The 15,500-nt window shown below is 40.7% G+C and overlaps 1 protein-coding gene across 3 annotated transcripts in view; it reads left to right on the top strand.

Moving 5' to 3' along the window:
* Positions 1–15,500, top strand: part of ORC2 (origin recognition complex subunit 2) — a 35,072-nt gene that overhangs the window by 8,165 nt on the left and 11,407 nt on the right. For all 3 annotated transcript variants that reach the window (XM_080668018.1, XM_080668020.1, XM_080668019.1), the window contains 6 exons: positions 2,983–3,075; positions 3,727–3,758; positions 5,677–5,737; positions 6,292–6,485; positions 7,731–7,829; positions 15,062–15,171. In XM_080668018.1, the coding sequence (XP_080524144.1) occupies positions 2,983–3,075; positions 3,727–3,758; positions 5,677–5,737; positions 6,292–6,485; positions 7,731–7,829; positions 15,062–15,171 (589 nt within the window). The remainder of the gene's footprint in view (positions 1–2,982; positions 3,076–3,726; positions 3,759–5,676; positions 5,738–6,291; positions 6,486–7,730; positions 7,830–15,061; positions 15,172–15,500) is intronic.

Raw genomic sequence — 15,500 nt, 5'->3', positions numbered from 1 at the left:
CCTCTAGTCTATATATATAAAAGCCTAAGTGACTGTGACTGGTCGCTACGATGTGCACTGACCACCAGGGGGCAGATGCGCAGTGCACTCTCACAGCCAACCTCCTGCAACCAGCCAGCCTCCCGCAGTCCTTCCCCCTAGCCGCCCCAATAGGCCCAGATCGCCGGCCAGGCCGAGGGACCCCGCCCATGCATGAATTCGTGCACTGGGGCTCTAGTGATTTTATAAGAGGGCTTGTAATCTATCATTATAAAGCACCAACGTATATTTCTTAAGTGGTATATTTTTATGCCAATGACCATATAAATGTTCAAGGTCAAGTGAAAATCACTCTTATTAAGTATTGACACTAATGAGGAGCATGTAAGAAGTAATAAGAACTGTTTCTGGCCCAACTGGAGTGGGGAGTTGGTTGAACATTGTCTGGTGTACTGAAAGTTTGCCAGTTCAATTCCCAGTCAAGGCACAGGCCTGGGTTGCAGGTTCGTTCCCAGTTGGGGCATGTTCCAATCGATATTTCTCTTTCTTCCTCTCTTTAATCTTTTGATAAGGGTTAAAAAAAAAAAAAAAAAAAGCCGAAACCGGTTTGGCTCAGTGGATAGAGCATCGGCCTGCGGACTGAAGGGTCCCGGGTTCGATTCCGGTCAAGGGCATGTACCTTGGTTGCGGGCACATCCCCAGTGGGAGGTGTGCAGGAGGCAGCTGATCGATGTTTCTCTCTCATCGATGTTTCTAGCTCTCTATCCCTCTCCCTTCCTCTCTGTAAAATACCAATAAAATATATTTAAAAAAAAAAAAAAAAAAAGACCTAGTTCTGTAAATAATATGATTCAATCATTTATAAAATTCAGTTTTTCTGAGAGGTGTAATATTATTAATTTTTAACGTAATGTTGTACATACAGTAATTTACATTAATTGCTGTGTTTATATACATTAAGAAAGTAAAAGTTTTTCGATCTGTGAAAAATGACTGAATTCTGTAGAGTATCTCTGAAAAACCAGAAAAATGCTAATGTGGTTATTAGAGGGAGGATCAGATAGACACCAAGATCAAAATGAAGCCCTGGGCTAGGGGTGGGGAACCTTTTTTGCCAAGGGCCATTTGGATATTTATAACATCATTCATGGGCCATACAAAATTATCAGCTTAAAAATTAGCCTGCTATATTTGGTCAAATATTTAATTAACTCACCCCTAATGTCTTGGCAGGGCCAGACCAAAAGATTTCTCGAGCCTTATCTGGCGGCCCTACATACCCCACCCCTGCCCTAGGGTAGTGAAGCAGGACAAAGACCATTGGAGAAAGAGGGGAACTAATAGTGCAACCCTAGAGAAGTAATCAAGTAGAAGTTCTCCAAGCAGATCATCAGCATGCCCATAACCATGAGGATATGTGTATGTGTTGCAGGAAACTTAAATATTATGTTGTGTATTTCCGTCATGTCATGAAAAGATAGCTTTCTGGATAATTTGAGACTAATTATGTTTTCCAACATCTGTGTTTAGTTAGGACCTCTGTTGTGATGCTCTTTAAAGAGCTTCTTTTACTTTTAAGTATTATTGCTAATTGTGTTTACATTTAAATATACCAATACATAGAATGCCTTCATATCTTTAAATAACTTATGACCTGTCAGAAAATCATCTATTACCTGAGTATAAATGATGATTAAATACAATTGAGCTAAACATGATGGAGGGCTAGAAGTAGACTAGGGGTTAGATTGGAAAGCTTTGTAAAATACAGGAAACATGTCCAGGATGAGTAGCTAAATGCAAATGAAAGAGCCTAGTAGAAAGGATGGGGAGGAGTTCAACCAACTTGTAGAAAGATGACTTTAGGGAAATGGGCCCTAACCGGTTTGGCTCAGTGGATAGAGCGTTGGCCTGGGGACTGAAGGGTCCCAGGTTCGATTCTGGTCAGGGGCATGTACCTTGGTTGCAGGCACATCCCCAGTAGGAGGTGTGCAATAGGCAGCTAATTGATGTTTCTCTCTTATCGATGTTTCTAACTTTCTCTCCCTCTCCCTTCCTCTCTGTAAAAAATCAATAAAATATATTTTTTAAAAAAAGAAAGATGACTTTAGGGAAATGGAAAATAGATTGGTTACATAGGATCAGATAATAAATGACCTGATGAGAAGCTATCATTCGGCAAAGAGGAATTTTACTTTAAAATTTCCAATATGTTACAGACCAGGTGTGCAAATGAATGGTTAGGAAAATGAAAATAAAAAAACATGCATATATGCCCTAATTTTTTATTATTAGAGTAAATAACCATACATGGATGACTCTTATTCTTTTTCCTTTTGAACGCTTCCTTTTCCCCCCTTGATCCTTTTGTAGTTTAATTATTTAAAAGCACATAGAATAATTTTGTTTCAATGTAAAACCAAAATGATCTCAGTCAGCTAAGTTACTTTATCTGTGGCTTTTTGTTGTGAAGTTTTTTCCATATCCTGTGGATCAGCAATCTTTTATCCAAAATGGCATATTGTTCAGGTGTAATGAGAAGATCAACGCCTGAACCTTAGACAAATGTACAGGTAGACTGTTGGGGAGGATGAGGACAGTGAAAAAAAAGTAGCCAGGGGATCAGGATAATGTTACTGAACCCAAATAAAAGATTAATTTCAAAGAAAGATTGAAAATCTCTAATGAATAATACAGAGAACCAAGGACGTTCAGAAAAAGAAGCCAGTGCATTTGTGGGGACTCTTATGAGTATCTTGGGTCAGTTTCAAGACTGGGGGATAAAACTGTGAAATAGGTTAGCTAGAGTTTGAGTCAGTAACGTGGCTTTAATTTACACAAATTCAAGTCCCTCCCCCCCCCCCTTTTTTTTAAGTAGAAGGTAATAGTAGCAGGCAGGTTTCTTTTTTTTTCTTTAAGATTTTATGTAAGTGAAATAAAGCTATTTCCTCTTTTCATCTATTGTCTGTTAAAAGGTATTTTATATCTTTGTTCTGTTTACAGCTTCAGAACTAGCAAAAACACCAAGAAAAAATGTGTCATTCAATTTGAAGAATGATCCTGAAATTATGACAAACATTCCTCAATGTAGCAAGGGTAAGATTTTACCTCAGTTATTTGAAGAGGGTTTTCATAGTTGCTTCAAGTTATAGTATGTCACTTTTTTTTCCTTGTTATGAGTACATATTTATGTATTTTATTTTCTATTCTGAAAATTCATTCAACAACCTGTGTGCCTTAGTATACCTATGTTTAGCTATCAATAAAGATCTGTGCTGGTTGAAGTTGTACAGATTGATAGAAACAGTCGTAAAATCCTGTTGTTAAAAAAAAACCATTCTGTTGTCATTTGCTTGAGGTAGCCAATTGTTCATAGAAGATTTGCTTTGGCACATATTATTTGAAATAACACTTACAATTTGTGGATAACTGTGCAGCAGTTGTTTTTGAGTGACCCATTCGAACTAGGTTGAACTGTGTCCTCCTAAAATAATGAACAATGAAAAGGGCTCCATTTTTTCTTGTTATATGAATGCTATGGAAGTGCAAGACACAGCTGTCACTAATCAGAGTAATCATGTAATTAATAACAATAATTCAGCCTCTAGTGGAGATACAATTAATTGAGAATTCAGTAATATGTGATGGCTTCTGGGTAGAAACTGCAACTTTGCTTTTAATGAAACGAGACTGTGATGAAAAGTGAAGTATTTATAGTAAGTAATGGCTTTTTGTTTCATTCTTTAGGGCATTCAACTTCAGATGAAGTTCAGTTGAAGGTAAGCAATTGACTGAAAAACTAGCAAAAACCTTAGTGTTACAAAGTAAAACAAGTTGAAAAATAGAGATTTCATCTCTTGATTTGTATAGTGCTTTATAATTGACAGGTATTTGCCAATTAAATACCTAACTTATAAATGAAGAATCTGAGGTTCAGAGAGGTGAAATGACTTGTCTAAGTTCACCTAGATAAGAAGGAGGAAAGTTGGGAAATGAAGGCAGGTCTTTTGGACCCTACTGCATGCCTTTTTTGTGTTAGAATTATCCCTGGTATTTCCAAGGGAGCGGTTAGGCGGCGATCAAGCTGGTAGGCAGGCAAGTGGTTAGGAGCCAGAGTTCCTGGATTGCGAGAGGGACGTCCGACTGCCGGTTTAGGCCCCTGCGTGATGGGGCCTAAACCGGCAGTCGGACATCCCCCAAGGGGTCCTGGATTGGAGTGGGTGCATGCCGGGCTGAGGGATCCCCCCATGCACGAATTTCGTGCACTGGGCCTCTAGTAGTTTCATATTACCCAAAAACAAGGGTACTTTATTTTTTTATCAGTATACTTAAAAATTAACATGTAAACAATAGTGGGCATTTTAATGTGCTAGAAATGTAATGATGTTAAAAGTTTTATATTCTGTGAGGAAAAGAAAAATATACTTTTTACTTTGTAAAATGTTTAAACACTTAAAAATACAGAAGCAAAAAATATAAATTTCTGTTTTTCTCCTCCTCACAAAATGTGATACTTTAACACCAGTAAATTTCCACATATTAAAAGATAAAGGAGGGCCCTAGCTAGTTTGGCTCAGTGGATAGAGTTTCGGCCCGTGGACTGAAGGATCCTGGGTTCAATTTCGGTCAAGGCTGCAGGCTCGATCTCTGGCCCTGGCCCTGGTTCAGGTGCATGCAGGAGGCAACCAATCAGTCTGTCTCTCTCACATTGATGTTATTCTCTCTGTGTCTCTCCCCCTCCCTTCCACTTGGTCTAAAAATAAATGGAAAAATATCCTCCAGTGAGGATTAACAACAACAAAACACACACACAAAAAGATAAAGGGGACGGTATTTTAAAAAAAAAAAAAAAAGGAAAAAAGGTAAATGGAGGGAAAATGGGAGACATCTGTAATACTATCAACAATAAAAAATATATTAAAAAATAAAATAAATTTTTTTAAATACTATAAAAAATAATAAAAGTCCCATTGCTATATGTATAGGAATGCCTATTTCCTTGTTTACTCATCATCAATGGACATAAATACCTTTTTAAAAAAAATATATTTTATTGATTTTTTTTACAGAGAGGAAAGGGGAGAGGGATAGAGAGTTAGAAACATCGATGAGAAAGAAACATCAATCAGCTGCCTCCTGCACACTCCCTACTCGGTATGTGCCCACAACCAAGTTACATGCCCTTGATCGGAATCCAACCTGGGACCTTTTAGTCCGCAGGCCGACGCTCTAGCCACTGAGCCAAACCGGTTAGGGCTACCTTTTAACAAAGAAAATTCTGCTAATCTGATGGGTGAAAAATATTTCAAAAGGTTGATATACTTATGTTTTTTCTTTATGTAATAATAAAAAAGTACATACATACTTTACAGATACCTAGAATACAACTGATAGAATCACTCTAGGAATCTTGGAATTGGTTGTATCATTTTTGTTGTGTCCCGTCCTCCCCCACCCTAAACAAATTCATTTGTCATTGTCTTCTGGTTCTAGGAACTAGGTTCCTTTAGTTCTAATTAGTGTATTGCAGCGGTTGGCAAACTGCAGCTCTGTTGACTAACGAGTTTGCCAACCACGGGTCTATTGAAAACAAAATATTTTTCTTTTCTAGCCTCTTTCACTCAGATCCATCATTAATTTCCATGTCATCATCATTATTTGACTATTTAAACTATATTTTTCTTTATTTTTAAACAGAACAATGATAAAAGTGACTTTATGTCAACAGCAACTCGTGGTCTAAGGAAAAGATTAATAGGTATGTGTTTCTTTTTTTTTAATGTATATTTTTATTGATTTCTTAGAGAAAGGGAGAGGGAGATAGACACATCAATGATGAGAGAGAATCATTGATCTGCTGCCTCCTGCACGCCCCCTAGTGGAAATGGAGCCTGCAACCCAGTATGTGCACTTGACCTTCAGTCTGTAGGCTGATGCTCTATCTACTGAGCCAAACCATCCAGGGCTGTATTTTATTTCCCACTGACTTTTTATTAAAAGAAAAGAGCATGGTAGTAGGTATGACTGACAGTTTCTGCCACAGATCCTATGTGTCAGGCATTATTAGTTGCTTTTCATACATTTCACTGCAATCTTCACAATGCTCCATTAAATTAGGCACTATTAGTCTCACTTGATAATTGAGGAAACTGGTGCTCCAAAAACTTAATGTAACTAGTTCTGGTGAAGTCACCAGCAAGTAATGGCAAAACCAGAAGTCAGATTCTCTTCAAAGCCCACATTCTTCCTGTTACCCCACAATATCTCTCTTGTCAAACTGTCAAATTTTCCCAATTGCTTTTCCCCCCACAGTCCCAAGGTCTCATTCTGACAGCGAAAGTGAATATTCTGCTTCCAACTCAGAGGACGATGAAGAGGTTGCACAAGAATTTGAAGAGGACACTAATAAAGTCATATTGAGCCCGAAGACTCAAGCTCAGAATAGAGTAGTTTCAGCTCCTGTTTACAAAGCAACACCTTCTAAGAAAATGAAAAGAGATAAAACAGTAAGTGAAGAGAGAGACTTAAACCTTCAAGAAAAATTGTGTACTTTTGCAAAGATATGCTACCTTAAGAGATTCAAATGGGAAAATCAGCATACTTTTTTTCTTCAATTCTCTATTTTGTCAGCCTTTCACATAAATTCCCATGTATCTTTAGCTATTTCTGGACTTTCTGTCTTGGCATGACTGTATCCCTGTTTATCTAATAACTAGAGGCCTGATGCACGAAATTCGCGCAAGAGTAGGCCATCCTTCCCCTGGCTGCCGGCACCGGCTTCCCTCTGGCACCTGGGACCCGGGCTTCCCTCTGGCTGCCGGCAGGCAATCAGGACCTGGGCTTCCCTCTGGCTGCTGGCAGGCACCCAGGACCCGTGCTTACCTCACAGCCCCGGCTTAGTCTGGAAGGTTGTCCAGAAGGATGTCCGGTCTAATTAGCATATTACACTTTTATTATTATAGATACTGTAATGTATGCTGAAAGTGACATCTCAAGTCAGTTGTATAAAAAGGAATTTTTAATTAAAAATATAGATTGGATAATTGAGGGCAAGATTTCTTAATGTATACCTTCTTATATAGTTCTATTTTTTGTAATGTTTTTGACATATTCAAGTAAATGTAAGTAATAAGTAATGTGGCTATGGATCCAGGCTGAGCAGTTTGGAAGAAAACCATAGACATCGTGGCATGAGCAAAGGCTAATTAACCTGGTATTTTGTGTAAAGATTCAGAGCAGTTAGGAAGCCTACTGCTTGATGGCTTCTTATCCCATAGCCACCATGGAGGTTAGCCCTGCCCTAAATCAGTAGAATAAGTACCAATCCACTTTACTGTAATAATAGCAGGAAAGTCTTTTTACCTTGCTGTTGATGTCTTCCTCATTTTCACAGTGCTTCAATTGCAGTGATATTAAAGGATTTACTCAGACTGTGTGAGGCAAGACAAAGGTTCTGATATGTAAACCCCTCCTTTATAAAGTTGAAGTGGAAATTATATGTTGGGACTTAAGAATTATTTTGGGGAGTAGACTACTTCAGTCCAGTCATTGCTTTAACTCTTATGGTCCTAAAAGTTTCTCAGTGTTATCACTGCAGTTAAATTTGCTTGGTCCAAAATCTATGTTGCTTTGAATAGAATATACTGAATGCCAAATACAGAATTTCACATATCCTATTTTACACTACTGTTACAGTCTGGTTCTGATATAAAGCAAATATCTGAAACTAAGAAATGACTTTGCGTTTTCAGAGTGACTTAGTAGAAGAATATTTTGAAGCTCACAGCAGTTCAAAAGTTTTAACCTCTGATAGAACACTGCAGAAACTAAAGAAAGCTAAACTGGATCAGGTATGTTACAAAGAAAGTTACTTCTTTTTTTTTAATCTCTTAATAAATCTTTATTGTTCAGATTATTACAGTTGTTCCTCTTTTTCCCCCCCATAGTCCCCCTCCACCCAGTTCCCACCCCACACTCTGCCCTTACTCCTCCCCTCCCCCACTGTCCTCATCCATAGGTGTATGATTTTTGTCCAGTCTCTTCCCCCACCCCCCACATCCCTTTACCCCCAAGAATTGTCAGTCCACTCTTTCTATGCCCCTGATTCTATTATATTCACCAGTTTATTCTGTTCTTCAGATTTTTTATTCACTTGATTTTTAGATTCACTTGTTGATAGATATGTATTTGTTGTTCATAATTTTTATCTTTACCTTTTTCTTCTTCTTCCTCTTCTTAAAGAATACCTTTCAGCATTTCATATAATACTGGTTTGGTGGTGATGAAATCCTTTAACTTTTTCTTATCTGTGAAGCTCTTTATCTGCCCTTCAATTCTGAATGATAGCTTTGCTGGGTAGAGAAATCTTCATTGTAGGTTCTTGCTATTCATCACTTTGAATATTTCTTGCCTCTCCCTTCTGGCCTGCATAGTTTCTGTTGAGAAATCAGCTAACAATCTTATGGGTACTTCCTTGTAGGTTACTAACTTTCTCTTGCTGCTTTTAAGATTCTCTCTTTGTCTTTTGTTCTTGGCATTTTAATTATGATGTGTCTTGGTGTGGTCCTCTTTGGATTCCTTTGGTTTTGGGTTCTCTGCGCTTCCTGGACTTGTAAGTCTATTTCTTTCACCAGGTGGGGGAAGTTTTCTGTCATTATTTCTTCAAATAGGTTTTCAGTATCTTGCTCTCTCTCTTCTTCTGGCACCCCCATAATTCTGATGTTGGTATGCTTGAAGTTGTCCCAGTGGCTCCTTATACTATCTTCATATTTTTGGATTTTTTTTTCTTTTTGCTTTTCTGGTTGTGTGTTTTTTGCTTCTTCGTATTTCAAATCTTTGACTTGATTCTTGCGATCCTCTAGTCTGCTGTTGGATCTCTGTATATTATTCTTTATTTCAGTCAGTGTATGCTTAATTTCTAGTTGATCCTTTTTCATATCCTCAAGGGTCTCACTAAATTTATCGACCTTTTCTAGAAAATTCTTGAAAAATCTTATAACCGTGGTTTTGAACTCTATATCCAGTAGTTTGCTTTCCTCCATTTCTTTCATTTGTGACCTGTTTCTTTGTCTCTGAATTTTGGCTGCTTCCCTGAGTTTATAGAGTGGCTTTGTGTGCTAGGTGTCCTATAGGGCCCAGCCTCCCCAGTTACCTGAGGTAGACACTCTTGGTGCACCCCTTTGTGGCTGTGTGCACAGTCTTGTTGTAGTTAAGTCTTTATTGTTGTTGATATCACTGGGAGGAATTGGTCTCCAGGCCAATTGGCTGTGAGAATCAGCTGTGTCTACGCTGGGAGAACTTCTGTGCTGGAGACACCCTTATGAGGCACGACTTGCTTCAGTGGGGCTTTGGTGCTCACTGAGTCTGCCCCCTTAGTGTGTCCCTTATGGATCTGAGGAGTTGTAATCTGGATGGTCCCACTCTGACCACTGGGTACACTGGCTCCTGGATCTCCAAGGAGGTGCTAATTTAGCCTCTGCCTGAGGCCACCCAGCAGGAGCTTCAGAGAGATCTGCAGATTCCTCTTCTTTGTTTGGGTTTTGGAGGTGCCCAGATGAGGCCCAGCTGTGAAGCACTGCAAGCTGCTGTGGGGCCTTGGGACTTCTTTTGGATGTTCTGGGTCTTCTGACCCAGCTGCAGTTTGTTAGGTACTTTTATTTATTTATTTTTTATTTTTTTTTTTAAATATATTTTATTGATTTTTTTACAGAGAGGAAGGAAGAGGGATAGATAGTCAGAAACATCGATGAGAGAGGAACATCGATCAGCTGCCTCTTGCACACCTCCTACTGGGGATGTGCCCGCAACCAAGTTACATGCCCTTGACCGGAATCGAACCTGGGATCTTTCAGTCCGCAGGCTGACGCTCTATCCACTGAGCCAAACCGGTTTTGGCTTGTTAGGTACTTTTAGATTGCAAAGGGTCAGGCCATTCATATGCAAAAGCCTCTGTGCACAGCTTGGATGGGGCGGAGTCTCAGGGCGGAACAAACAGCAATGGCTTCCCGTCAGCCCTGCCCTAAGAGGCCTCCGGGTCTCAGTGTTCCTCAGTAATCGCTGCAAGCACCTCTGAGAGAAAGCCGCCCTCAAGTTCTGCCCGATGCCAGACAGTCCAATTTCTCCGCGTATGAGTCTGGCTCCCCAGGGTCTCGCCTGGAACTGGAGTTCAGAGCAGTCGGGAGCTTGTGTCTCTCTCCCAATTGAAAAAGATAACCGCATCCTCAGTTGCCAGCCCTCTCTGTGCACACGCGTGCTTCCGTACCTCCACACTTTACTTCCGTACCTCCTCTGACTCTCAGTGCAATCCTCTAGTCTGCTATTGGATCTCTGTTTATTATTCTTTATTTCAGTCAGTGTATGCTTAATTTCTAGTTGGTCCTTTTTCATATCCTCGAGGGTCTCACTAAATTTATCGGCCTTTTCTAGAAATTTCTTTCTTTCTAGTTGTAGAATTTCCACTCAGCCAGCCTTCCTGTGGTTCTGGATGATGTCCGTTTTGTCTTTTAGTTGTAGTTTTGAAATGGTTGTGCGAGGCAGCAATTTCAGGTGTTTACTTATGCCGCCATCTTGGTTTCTCTGTGAAGAATGTTACTTCTAAATTTTTCCTATTGCAAGCTGATTTGAAGAGTTAAATGTATATAAGCAGAATTATTGTCCAGATCAAATGAAACACAAATTAATGTGATGTAACTCTTACATATTTTATTACATACTAAACTGGAGGCCTGGTGCACCGGTGGGATCCCTAGGCCTGGCCTGGGCCCTCTCACAATCTGGGATCCCTTGGGGGATGTCGGAGGCCCGGTGCACAGTTTCGGCTTGATCCCCGCAGGCCTCTAGTATGTATATAAGATCTTCGGTTAATCTCTTCCCACCCTCCCCTCTCCCCTCTTTCCTCTTGAGATTCATCAGTCTGTTCCATGTTTCCATGCCTGTGCATTGAGCATCTGCCCCCTGGTGGTCAGTGCACATCGTAGCAGACGGTCGAATGGTTGGACGGTCGTATGGTTGGACGGTCGCTTAGGCTTTTATATATAGACTAGAGGCCCGGTGCATGTAAATTCATGCACTGGAGGGGGGTCCCTCAGCCCGGCCTGCCCCCTCTCACAGTCCAGGAGCCCTCAGGGGCAGGAGGTGACCTGACAATCAGGGGAAGGCGATGCCCCATCACACCTCTGCTGCTGTCATTGCTGGCAGTGCAAACCTCGGCCAGCCCTGGTTACCTGAGCTTCGGGTGGCCGTGGGCGGCTGGGCAGCTGACATCCGAGGTTTGCCTGTGCCTTGGGCCGGCCTTGGGGGGCTGAGGGAAGGGGGGACTCCGGAGACAGGCGCGCGGGTGGGGCTGAGGGGACTGGGTGCCGCCATCTTGTGGCTGTGGGCGCCGCCATCTTTGAGGGTGGGCACGGTCAATTAGCGTATTCCCTCATTATTGGCTGAGGGCGCCGCCATCTTTGAGGGTGGGCACGGTCAATTAGCGTATTCCCTCCTTATTGGCTGAGGGCGCCACTATCTTTGTGACGGTGTGAGGGTCAGTTAATATAGTCCCTCTTTATTATTTTTTTTATTTTTATTTTTTTTAAAATAAATCTTTATTCAGATTATTACAATTATTTCTCCTTTTTCCCCCCATAGCTCCCCTCCACCCATTTCCCACCCCACCTTCTGCCCTTACCTCCCCCGCACTGTCCTCATCCATAGGTGTATGATTTTTGTCCATTCTCTTCATGAACCCCCCATACCCCTTTCCCCCTGAGAATTATCAGTCCACTCCCTTTCTATGCCCCTGATTCTATTATATTCACCAGATTATTCTGTTCCTCAGGTTTTTAATTCACTTGATTTTTAGGTTCGCTTGTTGATAGATATGTATTTGTTGTTCATAATTTTTCTCTTTACTTTTTTCTTCTTCCTCTTCTTTAAGAATACCTTTCAGCATTTCATATAATACTGGTTTGGTGGTGATGAACTCCTTCAGCTTTTTCTTATCTGTGAAGCTCTTTATCTGCCCTTCAATTCTGAATGATTGCTTTGCTGGGTAGAGAAATCTTGGTTGTAGGTTCTTGCTATTCATCACATTGAAAATTTCTTGCCACTCCCGTCTGGCCTGCATAGTTTCTGTTGAGAAGTCAGCTGACAGTCGTATGGGTGCTTCCTTGTAGGTAATTAACTGTTTTTCCCTTGCTGCTTTTAATATTCTCTCTTTGTCTTTTGCTCTTGGCATTTTAATTATGATGTGTCTTGGTGTGGTCCTCTTTGGATTCCTTTTGTTTGGGGTTCTGTGTGCTTCCTGGACTTGTAAGTCTGTTTCTTTCACCAGGTGGGGGAAGTTTTCTGTCATTATTTCTTCAAATAGGTTTTCAGTATCTTGCTCTCTCTCTTCTTCTGGCACCCCCATAATTCTGATGTTGGTATGCTTGAAGTTGTCCCAGAGTCTTCTTACATTATCTTCAACTTTTTGGATTTATTTTTTTGCTTTTTGCTTTTTCGGTTGAGTGTTTTTTGCTTTTTTGTATTTCAATTCTTTGACTTGATTCTTGTGTTCCTCTATTCTGTTTCTGGGTCTCTGTATAATATTTTTTATTTCAGTCAGTGTATATTTAATTTCTAGTTGGTCCTTTTTCATATCTTCGAGGGTCTCGTTATATTTGTTGGCCTTTTCTAGGATATTCTTAAAAAGTCTTATAACCGTGGTTTTGAATTCTATATCCAGTCGTTTGTTTTCCTCCATTTCTTTCGTTTGTGATCTGATTCTTTGACCCCGCATTTTCATTGATTCCCTGAGTTGGTAAGGTAGATATTTGTGCTAGGTTTCCAATATGGCCCAATGGGTCTGCTTCCCCAGTTAACCTGAGGTGGACACTCTTGGTGCACCCCTTTGTGGACTGTGTGTACAGCCTTGTTGTAATTAAGTCTTTATTGTTGTTGGTATCACTGGGAAGAATTGACCTCCGGGCCAGTTGGCTGTAAGGATCAGCTGTGTCTATGCTGGGAGAAGTTCGGTGCTGGAGACAGCCTTATAGGATTAGACTTGCCAAATTGCAGTAGCCTCTGTGCTCAGCTTGGATGGGGTGGAGTCTCAGTCTTGGCTTCCTGTCAGCCTTGCCCTTGCGCGCATGTGCGCTTTCAGTCCTCCGCCTTTCCCAGCTTGAGTCTCCGCCTGACAGTCCAGACTCCCCCCACAAGAGCGTGGGTCCCCAGGGGCTCGCCTGGAACTGGGGTTCACTGCAGTCAGAACTGGGGCTCAGTGCCGTCAGGAGCCTCTGACTCCCTTCCACTAGGGAAAGCCTGTGGCAACCTCCGCAGCCTTTGTGCGCACCGGCACGCGCGCGCGCTTTCAGTCCTCCGCCTTCCCCGGCTCCCGAGTCTCCGCCCGAGAATCCAGACTCCCCCCACAAGAGTGTGGGTCCCCAGGGGCTCGCCTGGAACTGGGGTTCACTGCAGTCAGAACTGGGGCTCAGTGCAGTCAGGCTCCTCTGACTCCCTTCCACTAGGGAAAGCCTGTGGCAACCTCCGCAGCCTTTGTGCGCACTGGCCCGCGTGCGCCTTCAGACTTCTGCCTTTCCCAGCTCGAGTCTCCGCCCGAGAGTCCAGACTCCCCCCGTAAGAGCGTGGGTCCCCAGGGGTTCGCCCGGAACTGGGGTTCAGTGCAGTCAGAACTGGGGTTCAGTGCGGTCGGAGGCTTCCTTCCCCCTTCTGCCAGAGAAAGTCAGCCAGGCTCTCAGCCGCCCTTCCTCTCTGCGCGCACAAAGACCCTTTGCCGTACCTCCAATTCTCTGTGAGCTTTTCTCTTTCCTTCTAGTTGTAGAATTTTCACTCAGCCAGCTTTCCTGTGGTTCTGGATGGTGTCCGTTCTGTCTTTTAGTTGTAGTTTTGAAATTGTTGTGCGAGGCAGCAGTTTAGGTGTTTGCCTATGCCACCATCTTGGTTTCTCTTCGCAAGGTAGTCCCTCTTTATTAGATAGGTTGTTTCACTGGGTTAGAATTCTAGTTGGCTGACTATAATTACACATTTTTTTCTCTTATCATTTTTTTAGGATCTATAATAATCAGAGTCATAGTTCATTTGATATCCATGTACCATTAATCTGTTATTCATTTAAGTCACATATTTATTAAACTTCATACTGTTCATAAAACAATTGACCTGACTCTCTCTGTTACAAACCTTGAAAAAGCAGAGGATATTTTGCTTCTTGATATTATGGAAAACCTGCTCAGTGCAATATGGTAACAAGTTACTATATACTATGGTTCCAGCACCTCATGTTATGAGAAATAACATATAGCTATTGATGCCTCCCTTAGAGAGGAGACAGAACCCTTTCAGACGTGGGGTTGATAATCTAAGAAGAAAGAGGTGATTATTAGTTCAAAGAGTATCATGATTTATTATTCTCTGCAAGCTAGATTTTAGTGCACTTTTCTAAGGTGTTCAGGGTTTTTAACAAGAGTTTTCATTGTACAGAAATTAGGAAAATATAGGATAAGTCTCTGTGACCTGGATGACATGGTGCTGTGTGATTGTTTTTGTTTTGTGACCTGGTGTATTGGTATTGAGTTTCAGATGAGAGAGTAGCTGAAAACATATATCAAGAAGACAAATAGGGGAGTGGAGGAAGGTGGCGGAGGATATAGGGAGGATAAATGGTGATAGACAGATATTAATTTGGGGTGGTGAACAAACAATACAGTGTGTAGATAATGTGTTGTGGAATTGTGCACCTGAAACCTTTATAATTTTGTTAACCAATGTCATCTGATTAATTCAATGAAAAGGAAAAAAAAAAAGCCAAATTGTTCCAAGGAAGAGATGGTATTAACACCTACTTATAATCATGTAAGTGGTTCTGGGGAAAAACTTAGCAAATTCTTTACTGCTATCACATATTAGTACCAAAAAGAATATTATAAGCAAATATTTAAATCATATCCGAAATATTATGTATATTCAGTTCATGCACTCATTACCAAATTAATGTCTCCTCTCCTAACCTCTACTTGTAAGAAAATATTTTTAGTTTGGATTAATTTGATGTATGTGGTTTGAAAGTGATTTTCTTCCCTCTCTTCCTTTTTTTTTAAAGCAAACTTTGCATAAATTATTGAGCAAGGTTTCTCCTTCCTTTTCTGCTGAACTTAAACAACTAAATCAACAATATGAACAATTGTTTCATAAATGGATGTTGCAGTTACAGTAAGTACTATCATCATTGCAAACCCTTGTAAAATAAAGAATAATGTATATTTATATGTCTGTGTTAAAATCAAAGTAATTTAATTGATTTTCTTTTTGCAACGAACTTGATATATATTTTTAGTTATATATAAAAATTTGAATAAATAGGTGTTTTTTTCAATTTTATGATGCAAATGTGGAATTGTCATTATTGTATGGCTCTTCTCAGAAATTCTAGTTTTCAAGAAATTTGTCTTTTCTAAATTTAAATTAATTTGCCAATAACAGGTAAAAGGGTTATGCTAGTAAGAAGAGAATGATTATCTTCCATGGTAGGCCCTCAGCTC

Source organism: Plecotus auritus (assembly GCF_963455305.1).
Source record: "Plecotus auritus genome assembly, chromosome: 5".
NCBI lineage: Eukaryota > Metazoa > Chordata > Mammalia > Chiroptera > Vespertilionidae > Plecotus > Plecotus auritus.
This window is presented reverse-complemented; position numbering and strand designations above follow the sequence as displayed.